Genomic DNA, 18,790 nt, shown 5'->3' on the forward strand with positions numbered 1-18,790 from the left:
TCCTGCCCTTTTTTGAGCCAGGTCTCAGTTATCGCCACATCATATTCCCATGTGGCTATTTGTGCCTGCAGCTCACCAACCTTATTTACCACGCTTTGAGAGTTTACACACACACACTGTAAACCTATCTTAGACCACCTTGTATTCTCTTAGTCTGACCCCCAACTAATACCATACTATTTCTTACTCTAGTGCTATCGGTCTCTCCCAATACTTTGTTTCTCCCTTCTAGTGCTACAGCCTGGTGCCCATCCCCCTGCCAAATTAGTTTAAACCCTCCCCAACAGCACGAGCAAACACCCCCGCGAGGATACTGGTCCCAGCTCTGTTGAGGTCCCACCTCCCCCAGAACTGGTCCCAATGTCCCAGGAATCTGAAGCCCTCCCTCCTGCACCATCTCTCCAGCCACACATTCATCTGCTCTATCCTCGTATTTCTATACTCACTAGCTCGTGGCACCACGAATAAACCGGAGATTACTACCTTTGGAGGTCCTGCTTTTTAATCTCTTTCCTAGCTCCCTAAAATCTGCCTGCAGGTCCTCATCTATGTCATTGATACCAATATGGCCCACGACCTCTGGCTGTGCCCCCTCCCCAAACCTCCTCCAAGTTTCCCCCACCTTAATCCTGAACCCACATCTTTCTCTACTTTATGTCTTCTTTCATATAGTAGTAACTTATGTCCCATTTCCCCTCGTGCCTTCTCCGAGCTGATGTCCACAAGACCCACCTCCTGCTCCCTTGTCCCCATTCCCACTAAACTGATCAACAAACTTATCTTCTTGGCTCCCATACTAGATGACATTGTAGATGGATCCATTCTCAGTTAATGGCCACCTACCATTCAGGATTGCAGTCATCACTCCCTTCTTTAAAAAATCCACCCTTAATCCATCCTTGCAATCTAACACCCCATCTCCAAACTCCCTTTCCTCTCCAAAGTCCTTGAATAAAGTTGTTGAACATAGTGTTGCCTCCCAAATCCATGCACATCTTTCCCACAACTCCGTTTTAATCGCTCCAATTAGGTTTCTGTCTCTCACAGCACAGAAACAGCTTTAACCAGTCACAAATGAAAACCTGTGGTCAGCATCCACAGTATTTTCATTTTGTTTGAGTGTTTAATTCAGTGCCGCTTCTCTTCCAGGTATGCCCACCTTGAAGAAGTTCGGCTCTTCTCTCCGATGAAATTTCCATTTGTCTCTTTTACCTTGTTCACCTTCATTACTTTCGGTTTCCTTAATTGTGTTTGATCAGGTCTCCTAAAACTCGCTCCCACAGCCACACCTCTTACCTCAGCGATGGTCCGGCTCCGACCGGTCTACCCTATCACAGACCTTACCCATTCTTCTTTCTTTCCCTCCCCCTCCTTTTTTGTTTCTCTGGCGCTACACTTGCTTAAAAATTGTTAATAACAACAGAAAATGCTGGAAAAACTCAGCAGGCCAGGCAACATCCGTGGAGAGAAATTAGAGTCGACGTTTCGGGTCAAAACCCTTTTTCAAAACTGGAAAGGAAGTGAAATAGATCGAAGGCAGGGCTGCGATAGAACAAAAGAAGTAAAGAGACATTAAGAGGTATTCAAAACCAGACGAGATGGTAATAGGACTAGTGGAGACAAAAGATGGCTCAGATTAGGTGTGAAGTGTACTGGCAGAATGAGAGACAGCTGCCATTGCTAAATGTTAAATTGCAAAATTGTTAAATGTCTTAGCTTCTTCCAGTTCTGAAAACCTGAAACATTAACTGTTTCTCTCCCCAGATCAGTGTTTCCAGCATTTTCTGTTTTTATTACAATGAAACCCTCTCTAAGACTGTGGAGACATTAATTTTTCATGTATGGAACTTTCATCTTTGTTACCTGACCTGCTGAGTGTTTCTAACATTTTCTGTTATTCCAGCATCTGCAGTATTTGGCTTTTTGTTCATATTGTTGTTGATCCTGCCAGTGGGCGCACACTGGCTCCTCACAGCATACAACACAACCTTTAACTTCTCAATATGTTTATAGTCCCAGAGTGTATGAAGTCAACACTTCATTATTCTCTAGCTGCTAGCGAGGTGGTGTAAATGTCAACCTTAAATTCTCTTAGCTGTTTTATACTGCCCTAGCACTGTAAATGTTTTTGTACTTAAGTATATTTTTACGTACTTTCAATTGTGTCCTCCAGGTAAATGTGCAACAAGTTGGGAAAAATTACATCTTAAATTGACACACAATTTATGAAAGATGTTGTTGACATGTTGCAGAGAGCATGAGCTGTAAAAACAAAAATCAGTGCAGCCGGGCTCCCTGAGCACCAGAAAAGTCCCAGTCTGCTCTCAGTGCCACTGCCAGCAGTCCCGGCCGTGATTGCAGTCTTATAGAAAAGATCACTTGCCAGAATGAGGGCTGCTACCTACAATATACAGAGCTCAGCCATTAGAACACGAGGAGCAGTGCAGAAAGTAAGCTTTTATCTGGTGCATTAGCCACTGGACTGGACTGGAGAAGCACACATGGGGTCAGTCTGGAGTCATTGGGGGGTAGACGGCTAGTTAGAGGTCTCCATGGTAGCAGATAACCCTGTAAGAAGTAATGGACCCATGGCTCACTGGTTAGGGTCGATTTTGACATTGAGAATAGTAAACTTTATTACTGTAGATATACCGTTTGTACAGACTACTGTTCATTTATGTTTTAATCTTCAATAAATCTGTCTGGTGCTTTACAGCCTCAGTTGCAGTCGAATAGAATGTATATTCTTCCACCTACTGAAGGCAAGAGCTTCATATAGTGACACTTGATATAGTTTAGTAAGCTGGTACAGCGACAAGGATTTACTGTTCAATCCCTGGAACGCACTACATTTACTAGATATTGGACAGGTAAAGGTGCACTCTGGTTTGTGGGGGACCTATTAACGATGAACCTGAGGAAAACATCTAAAGAAATGAAAAAAACTTGCATTTATTTAAGCACCTTGCGTCCTCAGGATATCCCAAAGCACTTTACAACCACTGAATCACTTTTGGAGCACAGTCGCTGTTATTCAGGCAAGCGCAGCAGCCAATTTGCATAAAGTAATGTCCCACAAACAGCAAATGAATAAATTACCAGATAATTTTGTTCGGGTGGTGATGGTAAAGGGAGGAAGTGTGGCTGGAACACCAGGAAAGCTCCCTGCTTCCCTTCAAATAGGGGAACTTTTACATCCACCTAGGCAGGCAGCTGGGCCTTGGGTGAATGTTTCACTGAAAGGCAGCACCTGCAACAATGCAGCACTCCCTCAGTTCTGCACTGAACTGTCAGTGTAGGTTGAATGCTCAAACCTCACGACCTTCTGACTCGGGTGAAAATGCTACCAGTGAAGCCAAGTTGACAATCTACAGGAAACTTTCGATTAACCGGCACCTAAATAACCGGAAATGTCGGTTAACCGGCAAAATTCAGGAGTAGGTTCAGGTAACTTGTTACTCCATCTGTTGCTGTGCAAGGGTGTGGCTGCAGCTGTTGCTAAGCTACAGAGAAGCTTGCAACTTGTGCCCATTGTTCTGAACCTGTTGCTAAGCAACAGGGTTTGTTGCTTTATACGGAGCTCTCAGCTCCGTATCTTTTACTATAGCGTTCGGTTATCCGGAATTTTTGATGAACCGGCACCACGTCGGTCCCGTCCGTGCCGCATAAAAAAAAGTTTCCTGTAGTATTAAAAAAAACCAAAATATATTATGGGAGGCTCCAAGGCCCCAATTCCTACTACCTGGTCATGAAAGCTTAGGCAAAACAGATCTCAATAGATGCACATCTGTGTACATGAATTAGCAACCTAGGAGCCACCGAGGATCCAGCCAAAGCGAGCCTGCAACTCAACAGAGCTTGGAAGGAAATAACAACAGGAAATGTTGGAAATACGCAGGTGGCCAGGCAGCATCAGAACCAATGAAAGGTCATTGACTGGAAATGTTAACTCCGTTTCTCTCTCCACAGATGCTGCCTGACCGGCTGAGTATTTCCAGCATTTTCTGTTTTTATTTCAGATGCCCAGCATCCGCAGTATTTTGCTTTTGTATTAGAGCTTGGAGGGAGGTCATCTTACTAGAAGTGCAAAATCTTTAAAAAAAAGGACAGTGTCCAATTTCCCACGCCTCATCTCCTCTGCGATATTAAAGGAGCTACAGTACTTGCATGTCGAGGTTGAAAGGACGCTGTGCACTGGCTCAGTTAAACTCTTGTGTAGCTGCTGGCTGAGGCTCACATGCAACTGTTCTCTGCCATGGCCCAAGAGCCTACCAACACTCACAATTCAGCTGTACACATATATAATGGCCCTCGAGCGAGATACCAGAGCCTGTTGCTTGTCACAGATTCAACCCCAACAGGAGTTGCTGTCTTTAGGAGAGGGGAGGGCACAACTCCATCCAGCGACAAAAATCAGGTACTGCAGCAACAAAGAAAGCAGAGCAGAATTTCAAGGAGACTTTTCTGACACCACAGATTAAACAGCACACCCTGGACTTCAGATCAATGCAATTTATTCCCCCCCTTTCCCATCTCAATCGTAGTTAAATCTTACTAAATGCATTTGTGCTGTAGTTCAGAATATAAACAGTGAAACAGTACTTCCCCCATCAAAGTTAATCAACATTCGGTACAAATTAATATGCGACTCAAATATACAGTTTGAAAAGATTCACAAATATTGGAAACTTCTGAGATGAGCAACTGTCCCACACATTTTAATATTTACATTTTATGCAAAATGTGTTCAGGTTTCAAACTAGTATCTTCAGAAAAGCTAGAACATGCCAAACAATTACTGTTGCTTCCTTAAAGTTTGTACAATACAAAAACCAAACAGAAAATGGCAGTGAATACATAGTTACGCGACAATACAACTGTACAATGCTGGAAACGTTAACGAAAGCAGATAGTAAAATATCAGGTAGTTGAGCTTAATTCAAAAACTTAATCTTAATAGATTAATAGGGAGGTTGGATATGAAAAAAAGTGTAGTAAATAGAACAGATGCAGACCATACAGCCATTAAACAAATCACTGTGCTAACTTTCTATTACTGCTTCAGAAAGGAGCATTAATCACAGTAACATGTTTGCACCATTTTTTTTTTAGCCTAGTTTTTACATGTTAGCATTCCATATATCTGTCCACAGTAATTGTTCTTTATAAAACTGAACATTAGAAATGTATAAACTGTTTGTACATTTTGATATAATAGAAAAGGCGAATTGTGAAAACTGCAGGGAAATTCAGCACTCAAAAAAGGTCAGTGCCTCATGCAAAAATCAAATGAAGGTGAAACGAAGCTTAGGAAGCATTTCACATATCTTACAGAAACAATTAGATTCTGCAGAAACCATCTGCCAATGAAACCTTCAGGGCAGTAAATTTGACTCATCTGCAGATTTAGCGGGGTTAGAAGTTGAACACTGATTTCAATCATGCAGCCCACATCCCTGCCGTGAATTACATTTTCCCAGACTATTTCAAGGTGCTTGTTTCTTAAGAGTACATAAATTGAGATATTGCATTTGAAGGCACAGCCTACCAAAGATAAGCATGCCTATTGCTTGTTTTAGTTTTTTGAGGCAGCTCTGGATGAAACCCATTAAATAAGCATCAGATGTGAACTAGGATAAAACTGCAACACTGAAGTGAACGTAAAACACCAGTTAAAATATGCACAAGATGCAGCTGGTCTCAAACAGTCCTGTTAATGTCCAGCTTGCCCAGCTGGTGGCTGTTACTATGTTAATAAACCTTCAGAATTTATAGCAGGACGCTTCCCTATTTTTGTAAAACAGGTAACAGAAAGCATTACCATTAGATTTTGCAAAAGGCTAAAAAGCATTTTAAAATTTCACAAGGAAGAGAGAATTGTTTTACCTGAGGCGATACAACATCAGTATTAATTTAGGAGTTCTTGAATTCCAATGCAATTAGCATTAGTCACTCATACAGTGTACTTGTTTTTGCAAGAAGGGGAGGAGGTTCCAAGATAAATTAAAGGACTTACAGACAGGGGAGGAAGCTAGACTCTTTTGGCCAAAGTTTAATATTTACTTATTTATTTTTCCATTAATTCACACCCAGTTTTAAAGGGTACAGTATGTAACTTCTCGTCATAATCAGTCTCAGATGCCCTCTACTGGACTACTGAGAAATAAAAACAAAGAGCTTAAAACACATCAAACTGTTTCTTTCCAATTCCATTTTGATATAATATTGGCCCAGAAATTCGGGTCTCCACGGGTGAGCACGCACGGGGTACTCACCCGTAGGCCCAATGGAAGTGCCGGTTTCGTGCATGTACTGCGCATGCGCGGGAAACCGGCACTGCCCCTGAAAGAAGGGGTTCAGAGGTGGAACGCGTGCGCCGGAGAGGCGGCGCGTGCGCGCGCATCGAACTTACGTTTTTTTTCCAGGTTTCTCCGGGAGGGTAAGTCTCCAGCAGTTACACTTTTAAAAAGCAGGCGCAAGGCCTGCTTTTAACAAGGTAAGTGGTGAATTAATTAAAATTAAAACTTTTTTCCCCCACAGGTTTATTATTTTTAAATACTTTAAAGAAAGGTAAGTTTATTTTTAGCCCAGTTAGAAAATGTAATTAATATTTTCAAAAATTTAAATTGTTTAAAATAGTTATTTCATGTAATTTAGTTATTTTAAAAACATGATTTTTAAAAATTTATTTGAAGTTTTAGTGATGTTTTAGGGCTTATAGTAGTTATAGGTTTGACAGGTCTTCCTGTCAAACTTATGAATGAAGCATTCCCTGCTACCATTGGCTCTCCATGGCCCACGTGATCCCAGGGGACGCTTCGAACTAACTGCGCCCCTGGGATACGCAAGCACTGCGCGCCGGCAGTTGGAGGAGGCCCAGGATCGGAATCCCACGCGGGCCCACAGCTCAACGGCCGGCGCGCAAGCTAAGTGCAGGTCGGAGGCTTGCACCCGCGGGAAGCCCCCGACCCGAATTTCTGGGCCAATATCCTTAACAGGTGAACTCCGCCACCCACCCACCCCCCCCCCACCCCCGCAAAACTAGAATTTTAGATGTAACTTCCTGTTTTTAACCTAACCAAATCCCTCTTTTAGTGTAGCTTTAGAGGAATACGCCAGAGAATAATCTCAGCTTATATTCGAGAGCTTTGAGTATCTGCCAATTCTTTATGAAAGAAATTAAATCTCAAATAAAAACCTTGCATTAGACATTTAACTTTGTAATCAAACACTGTTCATAATAGGATGACATTAACCTGGCTCTATGGTACTCCAAAGTGATGAAAGACAACAAGAACTCTGATAATACGTAGGACAGTCCAACAGCGCTGCCCTGACAACAGCGCTGAGCTGGGTGGCCCACCGTTAACGAGCGTAATACCACTCTCCCACTAAGCGGCCCTCTCATTTTTTTCCCAATACACAGGGCGGTGATTTGTGATCATCAAATACAGGAAACTTTGTGATATCCGGCACCGACGGGACCGAGCTGTTGCCGTCCCATCAAAACTGCCGGACAAACCAGCGCTAATGTTAAAACATACGGAAGCTTTTGAGCTCCGTATCTAGCAACAAACCCTGTTGCTTCTAAACAGTCGGCCGTAGCTTGCGAGCATCTCTGTAGCTAAGCAACAGCTTTAGCTAGACCTTGCAGAGCCTGACTGGTGAAAAAAAAAGCAACGAAAAGAAAAAAAAACTTACTGAACCGACTCCTGAATTTTGCCGGTGGCTCGAGCATTCCGGACAGTTAACCTCCGGTTAAACCAAAGTTTCCTGTATGTATCATAAGCAGGTAGGCAAGTTTAATCTTCCTTGTCTCCAGAAAAAGTTGTAGCAGACACTTGGGTAAATTAAATAAACTATTGCCTCCCCTGATGTGTTCCTTTAGCATTGAGGTAGTCAAGTTTGTTGGCTGGGATAAGTGGCTTCTACTTCCTTCGATCGCGATCAATGTACAGGGAAAACTTCCCAAATGCTTGCTTTCTACAGAATACCAATTTTAATGTTATGCTCAACACTTAACTGTAATATACAGTAAGACATGGATACAATAGAAAGTCATTATTTTCACCATAAGATGTTAGAGCAGCAAAATTAAACCCAGCTTTTACATTTAATAATTCATTTTCAAGTAACGTTTAATAAAGCTGTACTACTTCAATGAGAAACTTAAGCTGTTTAATAACTTTTCATATACTGTACTACTGCTGTGAATATTATCGTGGTTGAACATCTTTTATAAACAGATGTTAATAGGGTTCTATATTATGAGGGAGTATTACAGCTGTGCTATATTTACAATACCCACAAAACTCTCCTCAAATGAAATGTCTTGTCAAAATGTTGTTAAATCTTTCAAAAAAGTCAAGTAAGAAGTAGTGCATACAAAGAGAAATGCAAGTATCCTAAGGATTCCATTCCCCCACAAAAAACACAGGGTGGGGAGGAAACCAATGCTGGTGTGAAAAGGAAGACTCTATTCTATAATAAGCATTCATTGGCACAAGTCAAGTTTAACATGGGGGGGGAAAAGAGAAGGGCATTTAGCACACTAAAGCTCACCGCTCTTTTCAACTTCCAGGACAGCTGTCTATTGGAACAGCAGCAGCTTGGTGAGGTTTCACAACCCATGACTGTAGACCTCTTAATGGGGTGGGGTAGGGGTGGTGGTAAAGAGATGAATGGGGGGGGAGAAGCAGCCCAGGAAGAAGGAAGCTCCCCCTCAACCATATCCTGAACCCTCCCCCAAGGCCGTTGATGCAGCAGGAATCCACCCACAAACACAAACACATTCGGAGCTGCCAGGTACTTCTTTCTCTCTTTCTGCCCTCTGTGCCAAAACTGGAAGAAGAAAAATCACCGACTCGGCAGGCATGATCCTCAAAGACCAAAGACCAGGAGGAAAAAGAAAACATCCTGCAACAAACTAAGGTGCCCAACTACCGCAATTAAACAGGAAGGAGGGTCAAACACAACATTGTATTTAGGCATTAAGTTAATAGTCATGTACACAAAGTTCCCACCTTGCTAAAGTTTGAAACAAATCCAGGTGTTTGATAATAGGAAGTCACATACCAATTGCATTAGAAAGTGATCAGTCATCATAACTAGGCTGACAATAGATGGCACAAGGCCTCACCTTCATGCTCTGATTAATTAAGTGAACTTAGAAGTACAGGTCCACATAAATGAATGCTTTAAAAAAAGTAGAATCAAGAGCACAGAAGGAGGCCGTTCGGCCTATCATGCCTATCCACATACAGTACAATTACCAGCTCACTATTATCAAATGGAATAAATGGTCTGGTAAAAGACTGTCCTTGATGAAAATCTGATTAAAATGTTCTCATTATGCTTAAGAGACAAATTAGTGTTTGGTTATAAATCTTCACCGATGCATAACTCCACTGTTCATGGTTTCTACAGCACCTCAACAATAGAGGAAAGTGTGTGTTTTTTTTTTTTAAATGAAAATCCAAAATATAGGTTTTAAAGTTTTCAGTTTGAAGTTGCATCGCTTCACATACATGTGTAAGCAGGAGATGTAGGCGAGCCAGTGTCTGATGAAGAAGGGATGCTTAAAATTTAGTGAAATGTTTAAAAAGTTATTGAGATGATAAGCTGGAGTTTATGAACTGCTCCAATGCATATCTTTGCCTCCTTCCCCTCTTTCCCCACCCTCACAGTTTCAATCAAGCTGAGGATTTAAAAAATATATATATTCATGCCATACCCACCACTTCTTACATTACACGGATTTAAGCTGCCAACAAGTATTTTTGAACCTTGCATAAATTTCACATGTAGTAAAATCTATAAATTCAAAAAGGAACATTTTGTTTGCAAAGCACACCTTAGTTTCAAGACAATATAAATTGCATGCATAAAAAGACTGTAGATAATCTGCATTGCTCTTCTCGATTCACTGCGCTTCTCAGTTAATTCCTGCAACTCAACTTCAAGCTCCAAATTCAGTTGACGGACAAAAATGATGAATGCAGGGTCGGGGGGGGGGGGGGGGGGGGGGGAGTAAGAGAGTACTGGTTCCTATTAAAACTGTGAAATAGAGCAGGATTACTCATCTGTGGTACACTTGTCCAGCATCTCTTGGCAAAAATCAGTCATTACAGCCTGGCAGCATTGTTCCGTCCTGGACTGATCTGCTGGAATACCTCCGTGCGGATTGTTGGCTGCATCCATTGTTTTCTCTTGAAGCTGTAGACTGGAGCCTTGCTCACTACTACATTCCATACTCTGTGCCTCAGTGGAGTATCCTGGATATGAAGAAATCCGCTTTGTGCAGATGATGGAGCCAATGCTTCTTTGGGTGTTCAGTATTGAGAGGGGGCACTCTGGGGAGGAGTACTTTGCTAGTGTCTGAATTTGTTCAGCAGTCAGGGCGGCTTCTTTACACACCTGCTTACAAAGGCCAGATAAATTATCCCAAGTTTCACCCATGCACACTTTCAACTGGCCCTTCTCTTGGAGCAACTTCTCCTTCTCACACAACTAGATTTGGGGGGAGGGAAAAAACAGTTTAAAAAATATATTTTTAATATAAATATTATATATATCACTCTCGCGCACACAAACTCGCGCGCTCGCACCCTCTCTCGCGCACACACTCTCGCGCACGCGCGCACTCTCTCTCGCGCACGCGCACACTCTCGCGCACACGCACTCTCGCACACGCGCACTCTCTCGCACACGCGCACTCTCTCGCACACGCGCACTCTCTCTCGCACACGCACACTCTCGCGCACACGCACACTCTCGCGCACACACTCTCTCGCGCACACGCGCACACTCTCGCGCACACACTCTCGCGCACACACACTCTCGCGCACACGCGCACACACTCTCGCGCACACGCACACTCTCGCGCACGCGCACACTCTCACTCTCGCGCACGCGCACTCTCGCACACGCGCACTCTCTCTCGCGCACGCGCACTCTCGCACACGCGCACTCTCTCTCGCACACGCACACACTCTCGCGCACACGCACACTCGCGCACACGCACACTACGCACACTCTCGCGCACACACTCTCTCGCGCACACGCGCACACTCTCGCGCACACACTCTCGCGCACACGCGCACTCTCGCGCGCACACGCACACTCTCGCGCGCACACGCACTCTCGCGCACACACTCTCTCGCGCACACGCACACTCTCGCGCACACGCACACACTCTCTCGCGCACACGCACACTCTCGCGCACACACTCTCTCGCGCACACGCACACTCTCTCGCGCACACGCACACTCTCTCGCGCACACGCACACACTCTCTCGCGCACACGCACACACTCTCGCGCTCACACTCTCGCGCACACGCACACTCTCGCGCACACGCACACACTCTCTCTCGCGCACACTCTCTCGCGCACACTCTCTCGCGCGCAGCGCACACTCTCGCGCACGCGCACACTCTCGCGCACACGCGCACACTCTCTCGCGCACACGCACACACACACCAAGATGTTAGCAAAAGCAGGGGATAACGTTATCTATCCATTTACAAAGAACGACACCTACAGACCGCCATTTGTTTCCAACCTACCAACTTATGTATTTCACATTCCAGGTTCTGAATGCAGTCAAGTTTTCGCTTTCGACAGCGTTGAGCTGCGATTCTGTTTTTGCTGCGACGCCGAATATCGTGGATATAATCCAACTGTTCTGGGTTCAGTTTATGCAGTTTCAGCATCGTTTGAAAGTCATTTCTAGACAACAGTGTAATTTTTTCAACAGGAAATGGTAGTTTTACCTAGAAGGGACCCAAGTGCACAAATTAGATTCACAAGTGTCAGAAAAATTACACGATAAATTCTAGGTGCATTAAAGGAAAAATCCATGATCCTTTTATTCATTTAATAAGCTGAAGGTATTTTCCAGTATTTCTGTTCAACTGAACTAACTTGCTGAGATCAGACATTCAGGATTTTCATGAGCGGACAAAGATTTACTAAAAACCAAATTTGTGCAAACCAGTCAGCAATTCCTACAGTTACATAAGTAACATTTGAAATCTATAAGGGATAGATCCTTTTCGGATTATACAACACCAATGAATTAAAAAATCCACATAACTCAAGTCTGCATATAGAATTTGGGACATTTGATCCGGCATTATATGTAGGTGTACCCCTGAAAGTGATGGGAATAATTTATCACAATCCTCAAAGTTATGCCCCAATTTAAATATGCTAAAGGCGTTATAATAGACCTTTCACAATTTCTTATATTTTTCCAATGCAAACTAACTTCAACTAAAAAGACAAAATACTGCGATTGTTAGAAATCTGAAATATAAACAGAAAATGCTAGAAACACTCAACAGGTCAGACAGCATCTGTGGAGAGAGAAACAGAGTTAACGCTTCAGGTCGGTGAGCTTTCATCAGAACTGCAAAATATTACAGATGTAACAGGTTTGAAGCAAGTAGTGAGGCAGGGAAAGGGGGGGGGGGCGCGGAGGAGGGAGGAGGAAGATATCGAAGTGGAGTTTCCACTAGGGACCCAATTGGCAAAATGGGCCCAGAATACGCTGGACACTGCACCGGTTTTGCGGAGGTGAAGTTATGCTTAAGTTTCCGCGCAAACAATGAGTTTTTATCTCTTTAAGCATAATATTGCTGAATTCCTCGTCTCCATAAACTTAGCACAACATTCAGTTACTTCAGTAATTTTAAACAATGGTTTTTAGTCAGGTTGTCATAATCCCATCCTGCTTTGCTCTTAACCATTCACTATTTTATACAGGCTTTTAACATACAATTTCACATACAGGAAACTCTCGTTTAAACGGCACCTAAATATCCGGAATTCTCTATTAACTGGCAAAATTCATACTCCGAAAATAACACCTCAATAACTGGCAATGTTGCCGAGTCTGAGTCTCCCGCGGTGGCAGTTCTCCAAACTGCCACTACTCGGCTTCTTGGCGTTGTCGGAAGTCTGAACACCTCAATAACAGGAGTCCGACTCTCCCGCGCTGTATACAGTCGCTTACTGTATAAGTTTTGTTTTACTGTTAAGTAATTAAAGAGTTATGGATTACCCTCAACTGGCAGTACTGTACTTAATCAAGCATCTTCCACCATCCATTTAACACAGCATTCTGTAGGTGAGTACCCAATTACTGTATACTGCACATTTCTTGATTATTTTATTTTTGTTTGTTAAAAATAGCCTCGGTAGATAACCCTCTCCGTCATCCAGAATTTTTAATCAACCGGCAACACGCCGGTCCCCTCGGTGCCGGATACCAAAGAGTTTCCTGTATTATAGTTATCTAAAAATGGTTATAGAATCTTGATAATGTTTACTAAATCCTACAGGTACACCCTAGCCTACACATTAGCATAAGCCCAAAGGTAAAATCTCCAATTTACCGGCGTCATCGATTCGTGAATAGTGCAGGGCATTCTCCAGCATCACAGAGAGGAGTGGGATTGCCAGGAAATGAGCCATTCTATAACTGACTGATTTAATGCTCTTCACAGAATCACAGAAACCTCACAGTACAGATAGAGGCCATTTCGGCCCATCGAGCCTGCACCGACACATATCCCACCCGATCCCCGTAACCCCACGTATTTAATCCCCCTAACACTAAGGGTCAATTTTTATCATAGCCAATCAACCTAACCCTTGGTTAACTCTTGGTCTTGCATTTTAATTGGCTTCAACTGACTGCTGGTCACAGGTCTTGTGTACCAAGGGCAGATCAACTGACTCAATTTGAAATAATTTAAAGTAATTGCCGCAGCGGCAGGAGAAACAGACCTGGGTCCATGGCTTCAATTACAGAAGAACGTAAGAAATAGGAGTCGTCGGCCATTTGGCCCCTCGAGCCTGCTCCGCCATTCAATAAGATCATGGCTGATCTTCGACCTCATCTCCACTTTCCTGCACTATCTCCATATCCCCTGTCAAGCTGGAAATCCACTTGTTCAACTACTTGTTGAAAGCACACAGTGGGCTTCTACTGTACTTGCTAACATAAAATATATTGCCAAGTACAGTATAAGCACATTATGCACTTTAAACAACAAAAAAACACTTGAATCCAGGCTCTATTGGTGGCAATCAGCTCCATCTCTGAAAAAGGTCCTATTTCTGCATCCCCAGCTGTGACCTGGGAACTGACCAAGTTCTTTAAAGCACTTATTCCTCTTGTTGAACATACTTACATTAAATGTCAATTAAAGTTTCACTAATTTCAGTCCCCTTCAAGGATCATGGAACAAAGATTTTGTTTATAATTCTCAGTAAAAGTGCCTTAAAGAACCTAAAAGCTGGTTCCCCGGTTACGGTCAGGATTGATGCCTCTGTACATGTTGGGTGATTAGAGGGGCTGACTGGCAAAGTGGGATTGGCGGACAGGGAAAGCAGTACTGGTGTTTGGGATGCCAGGAATGAGTGGCAAGGGAGGGAATGGCGACAGGCATTGAAGCTGGGGTGGGGCAGGAGGCAGTGGTGAGTAAGGAGGGTGAAAGAAGTACTGATTGGTGGAGAGAGCAGGGAGTGTTAGGTGATAGGCCTGATTTTCACAGGTCTCAGATGTTGGTGCTTTGGAGAAGAGCACCATTTACTTCGGAAATGCAAGTCAGGAGTTCAGGGAATTGAAAGTTAAGTATAATATAGGCTTTTAAGTGTGATAGTCAGGTGTGACAGGAAATAAGTGTTATACTTCATGAAGTATGTACTATAGGAAAAACATTTTATTTTTTATATCATATACACAAGGAAGAGACAGAATATTGGATGGAAAGTATATGAAAGCTGAAGGTAAACAGAAAAGGACTACATATGACTAAGTTTCGACATATGAAACACTGAATTAGCAGGTGAAACTTTAAAAACGAGGTTTTAAAAGTCAGATATTTTTGTTATGCTGCTACCTTTAATAGTCTAAAAGGCCTTGGCTTTTAACCATCCCAAGGGAGACTCACATCAGCACATCAAACAAAGGATGGATTGATTGTTATCACAAGAATCGGAACTGTATCAGAGTGGCCCAACATTTGATTAAAATGGTTGTATGCCTATTAAACTTTTCTGGGTTACGAAAGCGAATGACCTTGTTCAACAGTATTTGGCAAACTGGCGCACCGTCTCAAGAAACTTGGACACCATTGTTTTTCCTCCTAAGATTAATATTCTGGTCATTTTACAGGCCTCCCTAATCTGAAAAACTATTTCCCTGACTGCTCTCCCTCCGCCCTGTCCAGAATATCCAGCTCAATTCAGTTCATAGCATTTTCATTTGAGACATGCTCACGGATTGACACCCATTCTAGAATCTGAGGCTAACACTTCAACACAGTACTGAGGGGAGCATTGCATCGCGCTATCTTTGAGATGACACATTAAACCAAGGCTTCACCTGCCTCTGTAGGTAGGTGTTAAAAATTCCATGGCGCTACTGGAGCAAGTGCAGCGAGTTCTCCCTATATCCCCTAGTCAACATCTATCCTTCAACCCATGCCACCAAAAATAAATTAACTGGTTAGTCATCTCATTTGCTGCCTGTGGGGCCTTGCTGTGTACAAAATTGACTGCCCCTATGTTTGCCTACATAATAACAGTGCCTATACTTCAAAAAGCAATTACAGGAAACTCTTTTATCCGGCACCGACGGGACCGGCGTGGTGCCGGTTGATCAAAAAGTCCGGATTACAGAGAGGTATACTTACCAAGGTATGAGAGCCCCCGTACACAGCCACAGGAGCTCCGATTACACGGCACTTGTGCAGGAGTCCCGGTTACACGGCCACAGATCCAGGAACCCCGGTTACACGGCCACAGATCCAGGAACCCCTGTTGCACGGCCACAGGTGCAGGAACCCCGGTTACACGGCCACAGGTGCAGGAACCCCAGTTACATGGCCACTAATATGAAGTAAAACTTACCTGAACCTACTCCTGAATTTTGCCGGTTAAGAGAGATTTCCGGATATTGAGGTGCCGGTTAAGAGAGTTTCCTGTAATTGGATATGAATCACAGATGCCCTGAGGCATAATAATGATGCATAATATAAATGCAAGCTGTTTCTTTTGGAAGATTACCTTCTTTCCTTGAACTCAATCCATACCGTCTCTGCTGCATCAGCCAAATTACATATTATTCCCTTCTATGGACTCAATGTCATCTGTGAACCACAATGCCATTCTGCCATCTTTGTCATGTCCCTTTCTGGAGGCTATATACCTTGGTAACATCCTGGTTTAACCAAACCATTGTTCATATTACCTAGTACTTGTCCTTCAATACAATTGTTTCTAATCTTGCAAAACCGTTTGACATAATCCCAGCATTAGTACATGTCCCCATTTACTTACAAGAACTTTCCTTTGGGTTCCAGGCAATTCCCCCCTTCATATTATTGCTCTTTCCATGTGTCAAGTATAAAACAACTGGACAAATTTTCTATAATGGTGGCCAGTCTACCTGCTGTTGTTTTACTGAGATGAAGCCATGGCTCCTGGCTCACTCCAAAAACAGTCACCGTTATACAAAGCCTACCAATATGCACTAAATAGCCAGCCACTCATTTTCTCCCAAAATTCAACTGAGGAACTATTATCTTTATTAAAGATTGGTAATCCTTTATCAAAGATTGGTAATATAACTGAATGAACAAAGCTTTAGATCACTTTACCTTCAGTCTTCAAGCAAGACACCTAGATCCAAGTTTAAGCATTTGGCGTTCTCTTATGTCATTAGCTCCCAAATATACAACCTCAAGTTTACTTCCCATTTCTTGCAGTAACTTATCCACTCTCTGCTAACCTTTGCCCCCGACAGATAATCGCCACTGTTATCCTTCCCTATACAGCTGAAAAACTGTTTACTACACCACTGAATCTGCTGCTACTCTTCCTTCCCTTCTCACACTATAGCTTTCTCCCTCATTCCCTTTAGGTGCACTGTCTTCTTACTCATTTTGCCCATATCCGCCTTGGTTACACTTTCATGTTATCAAGTACCTGAAACTGGTCAAACACTAGCCATTTATCATCAGTAAGCTGTTCATACTTACTGATCTCCCTGAGGACACCAATCCTATCAACTCTCCAACACTGCTGTCTCCTCCATCGGAACCTTAATTAGGAGATGGTGCTTGAAACAAAAATCTTGTTCAATATAGACTGGAAAAAAAAAACACCACACCAGACAGACAAGAGACTCATGTCACATTCCTAGGTCACTGTGTCTAATAATCCAATGACAACTAGGGCTTTACTGCCTCTTATAGAATTATGGAATGATACAGCACAGAAGGAGGCCATTCGGCCCATCGTACCTGTGAAACGAGCTATTCAATTAATCCCACTCCCCTGTCCTTTCCCTAAAGCCCTGCAAATTTTTGCCCTCTAAGTATTTATCCACTTCCCTTTTGAAAGTTGCCAGTGAATCCACTTCTATCATCCTTTCAGACAGTGCATTACAGATTACAGGAAACTTTGAGTTATCCGGAGGCGAACCATCCAGCAAGCTGGAGCCACCGGCAAAAATCAGGAGCCGTTTTTTATTCTTTTCGGTTCTTTGCTTTTTTTTTCCCCAGTCAGGCACTGCAAGGTCTGTAGCTATAGCAACAGCTTCAGCTACAGACGCTTGCAGCTGCAGCCGACTGTTTACAAGCTGTTGCTAAGCAACAGTGTTTGTTGTCAGATACGGAGATGAGAATCTCCGTATCTTTCAACATTAACTCTGGAGTGTCCGGCAGTTTTGAGGGAACGGCAGCAGCTCGGTCCCGTCGGTGCCGGATAGCACAACGTTTCCTGTATAACAGCTCGCCGGGTCATTTTTTTCTTCATGCTACCTCTGGTTCTTTTGCCAATTACATTGAATTTGTGTTCTCTGGTTATCGACTCGTGTGTCACAGGAAACAGTTTGCCCTTATTTAGCTAATAAAACCCTTCATGATTTTTAATATCTCTATCAAATCTCCCCTTAATCTTCTCTGCTCCAAGGAGAACACCACTAGTTTCTCTAGCAGCTCCACATAACTAAAGTCTCACATCCCCGGTACCATTCTAGTAGATCTCCTCTGCACCCTCTCCAAGGCCTTGACATCCTTCCTAAAGTGCGGTGCCCAGTACTGGCCACAATACTGCAGCTGGGAAGAGAGGTTATAAAAGAGAGAGAAGGGGAGGCGAGCGAGAGAGAGAAGGGGAGGCGAGCGAGAGAGAGAAGGGGAGGCGAGCGAGAGAGAGAAGGGGAGGCGAGCGAGAGAGAGAAGGGGAGGCGAGCGAGAGAGAGAAGGGGAGGCGAGCGAGAGAGAGAAGGGGAGGCGAGCGAGAGAGAGAAGGGGAGGCGAGCGAGAGAGAGAAGGGGAGGCGAGCGAGAGAGAGAAGGGGAGGCGAGCGAGAGAGAGAAGGGGAGGCGAGCGAGAGAGAGAAGGGGAGGCGAGCGAGAGAGAGAAGGGGAGGCGAGCGAGAGAGAGAAGGGGAGGCGAGCGAGAGAGAGAAGGGGAGGCGAGCGAGAGAGAGAAGGGGAGGCGAGCGAGAGAGAGAAGGGGAGGCGAGCGAGAGAGAGAAGGGGAGGCGAGCGAGAGAGAGAAGGGGAGGCGAGCGAGAGAGAGAAGGGGAGGCGAGCGAGAGAGAGAAGGGGAGGCGAGCGAGAGAGAGAAGGGGAGGCGAGCGAGAGAGAGAAGGGGAGGCGAGCGAGAGAGAGAAGGGGAGGCGAGCGAGAGAGAGAAGGGGAGGCGAGCGAGAGAGAGAAGGGGAGGCGAGCGAGAGAGAGAAGGGGAGGCGAGCGAGAGAGAGAAGGGGAGG

At 44.0% G+C, this 18,790-nt stretch overlaps 1 protein-coding gene across 1 annotated transcript in view; it reads right to left on the reverse strand.

Annotated features, from left to right (window-relative positions):
- Positions 1–4,695: 4,695 nt before the first annotated feature.
- LOC147107309 (transcription regulator protein BACH1-like) overlaps positions 4,696–18,790 on the reverse strand; it is a 93,578-nt gene continuing 79,483 nt past the window's right edge. The window contains exons 4-5 of the mRNA XM_086006204.1: positions 11,566–11,772; positions 4,696–10,509 (exon numbers count right to left, since the gene is read on the reverse strand). Of these exons, the coding sequence (XP_085862330.1) occupies positions 10,075–10,509; positions 11,566–11,772 (642 nt within the window). The 3' untranslated portion in view covers positions 4,696–10,074. The remainder of the gene's footprint in view (positions 10,510–11,565; positions 11,773–18,790) is intronic.

Source organism: Somniosus microcephalus, chromosome 14 (genome assembly GCF_052327205.1).
Source record: "Somniosus microcephalus isolate GS21.2 chromosome 14, FLI_Smic_1.0, whole genome shotgun sequence".
NCBI lineage: Eukaryota > Metazoa > Chordata > Chondrichthyes > Squaliformes > Somniosidae > Somniosus > Somniosus microcephalus.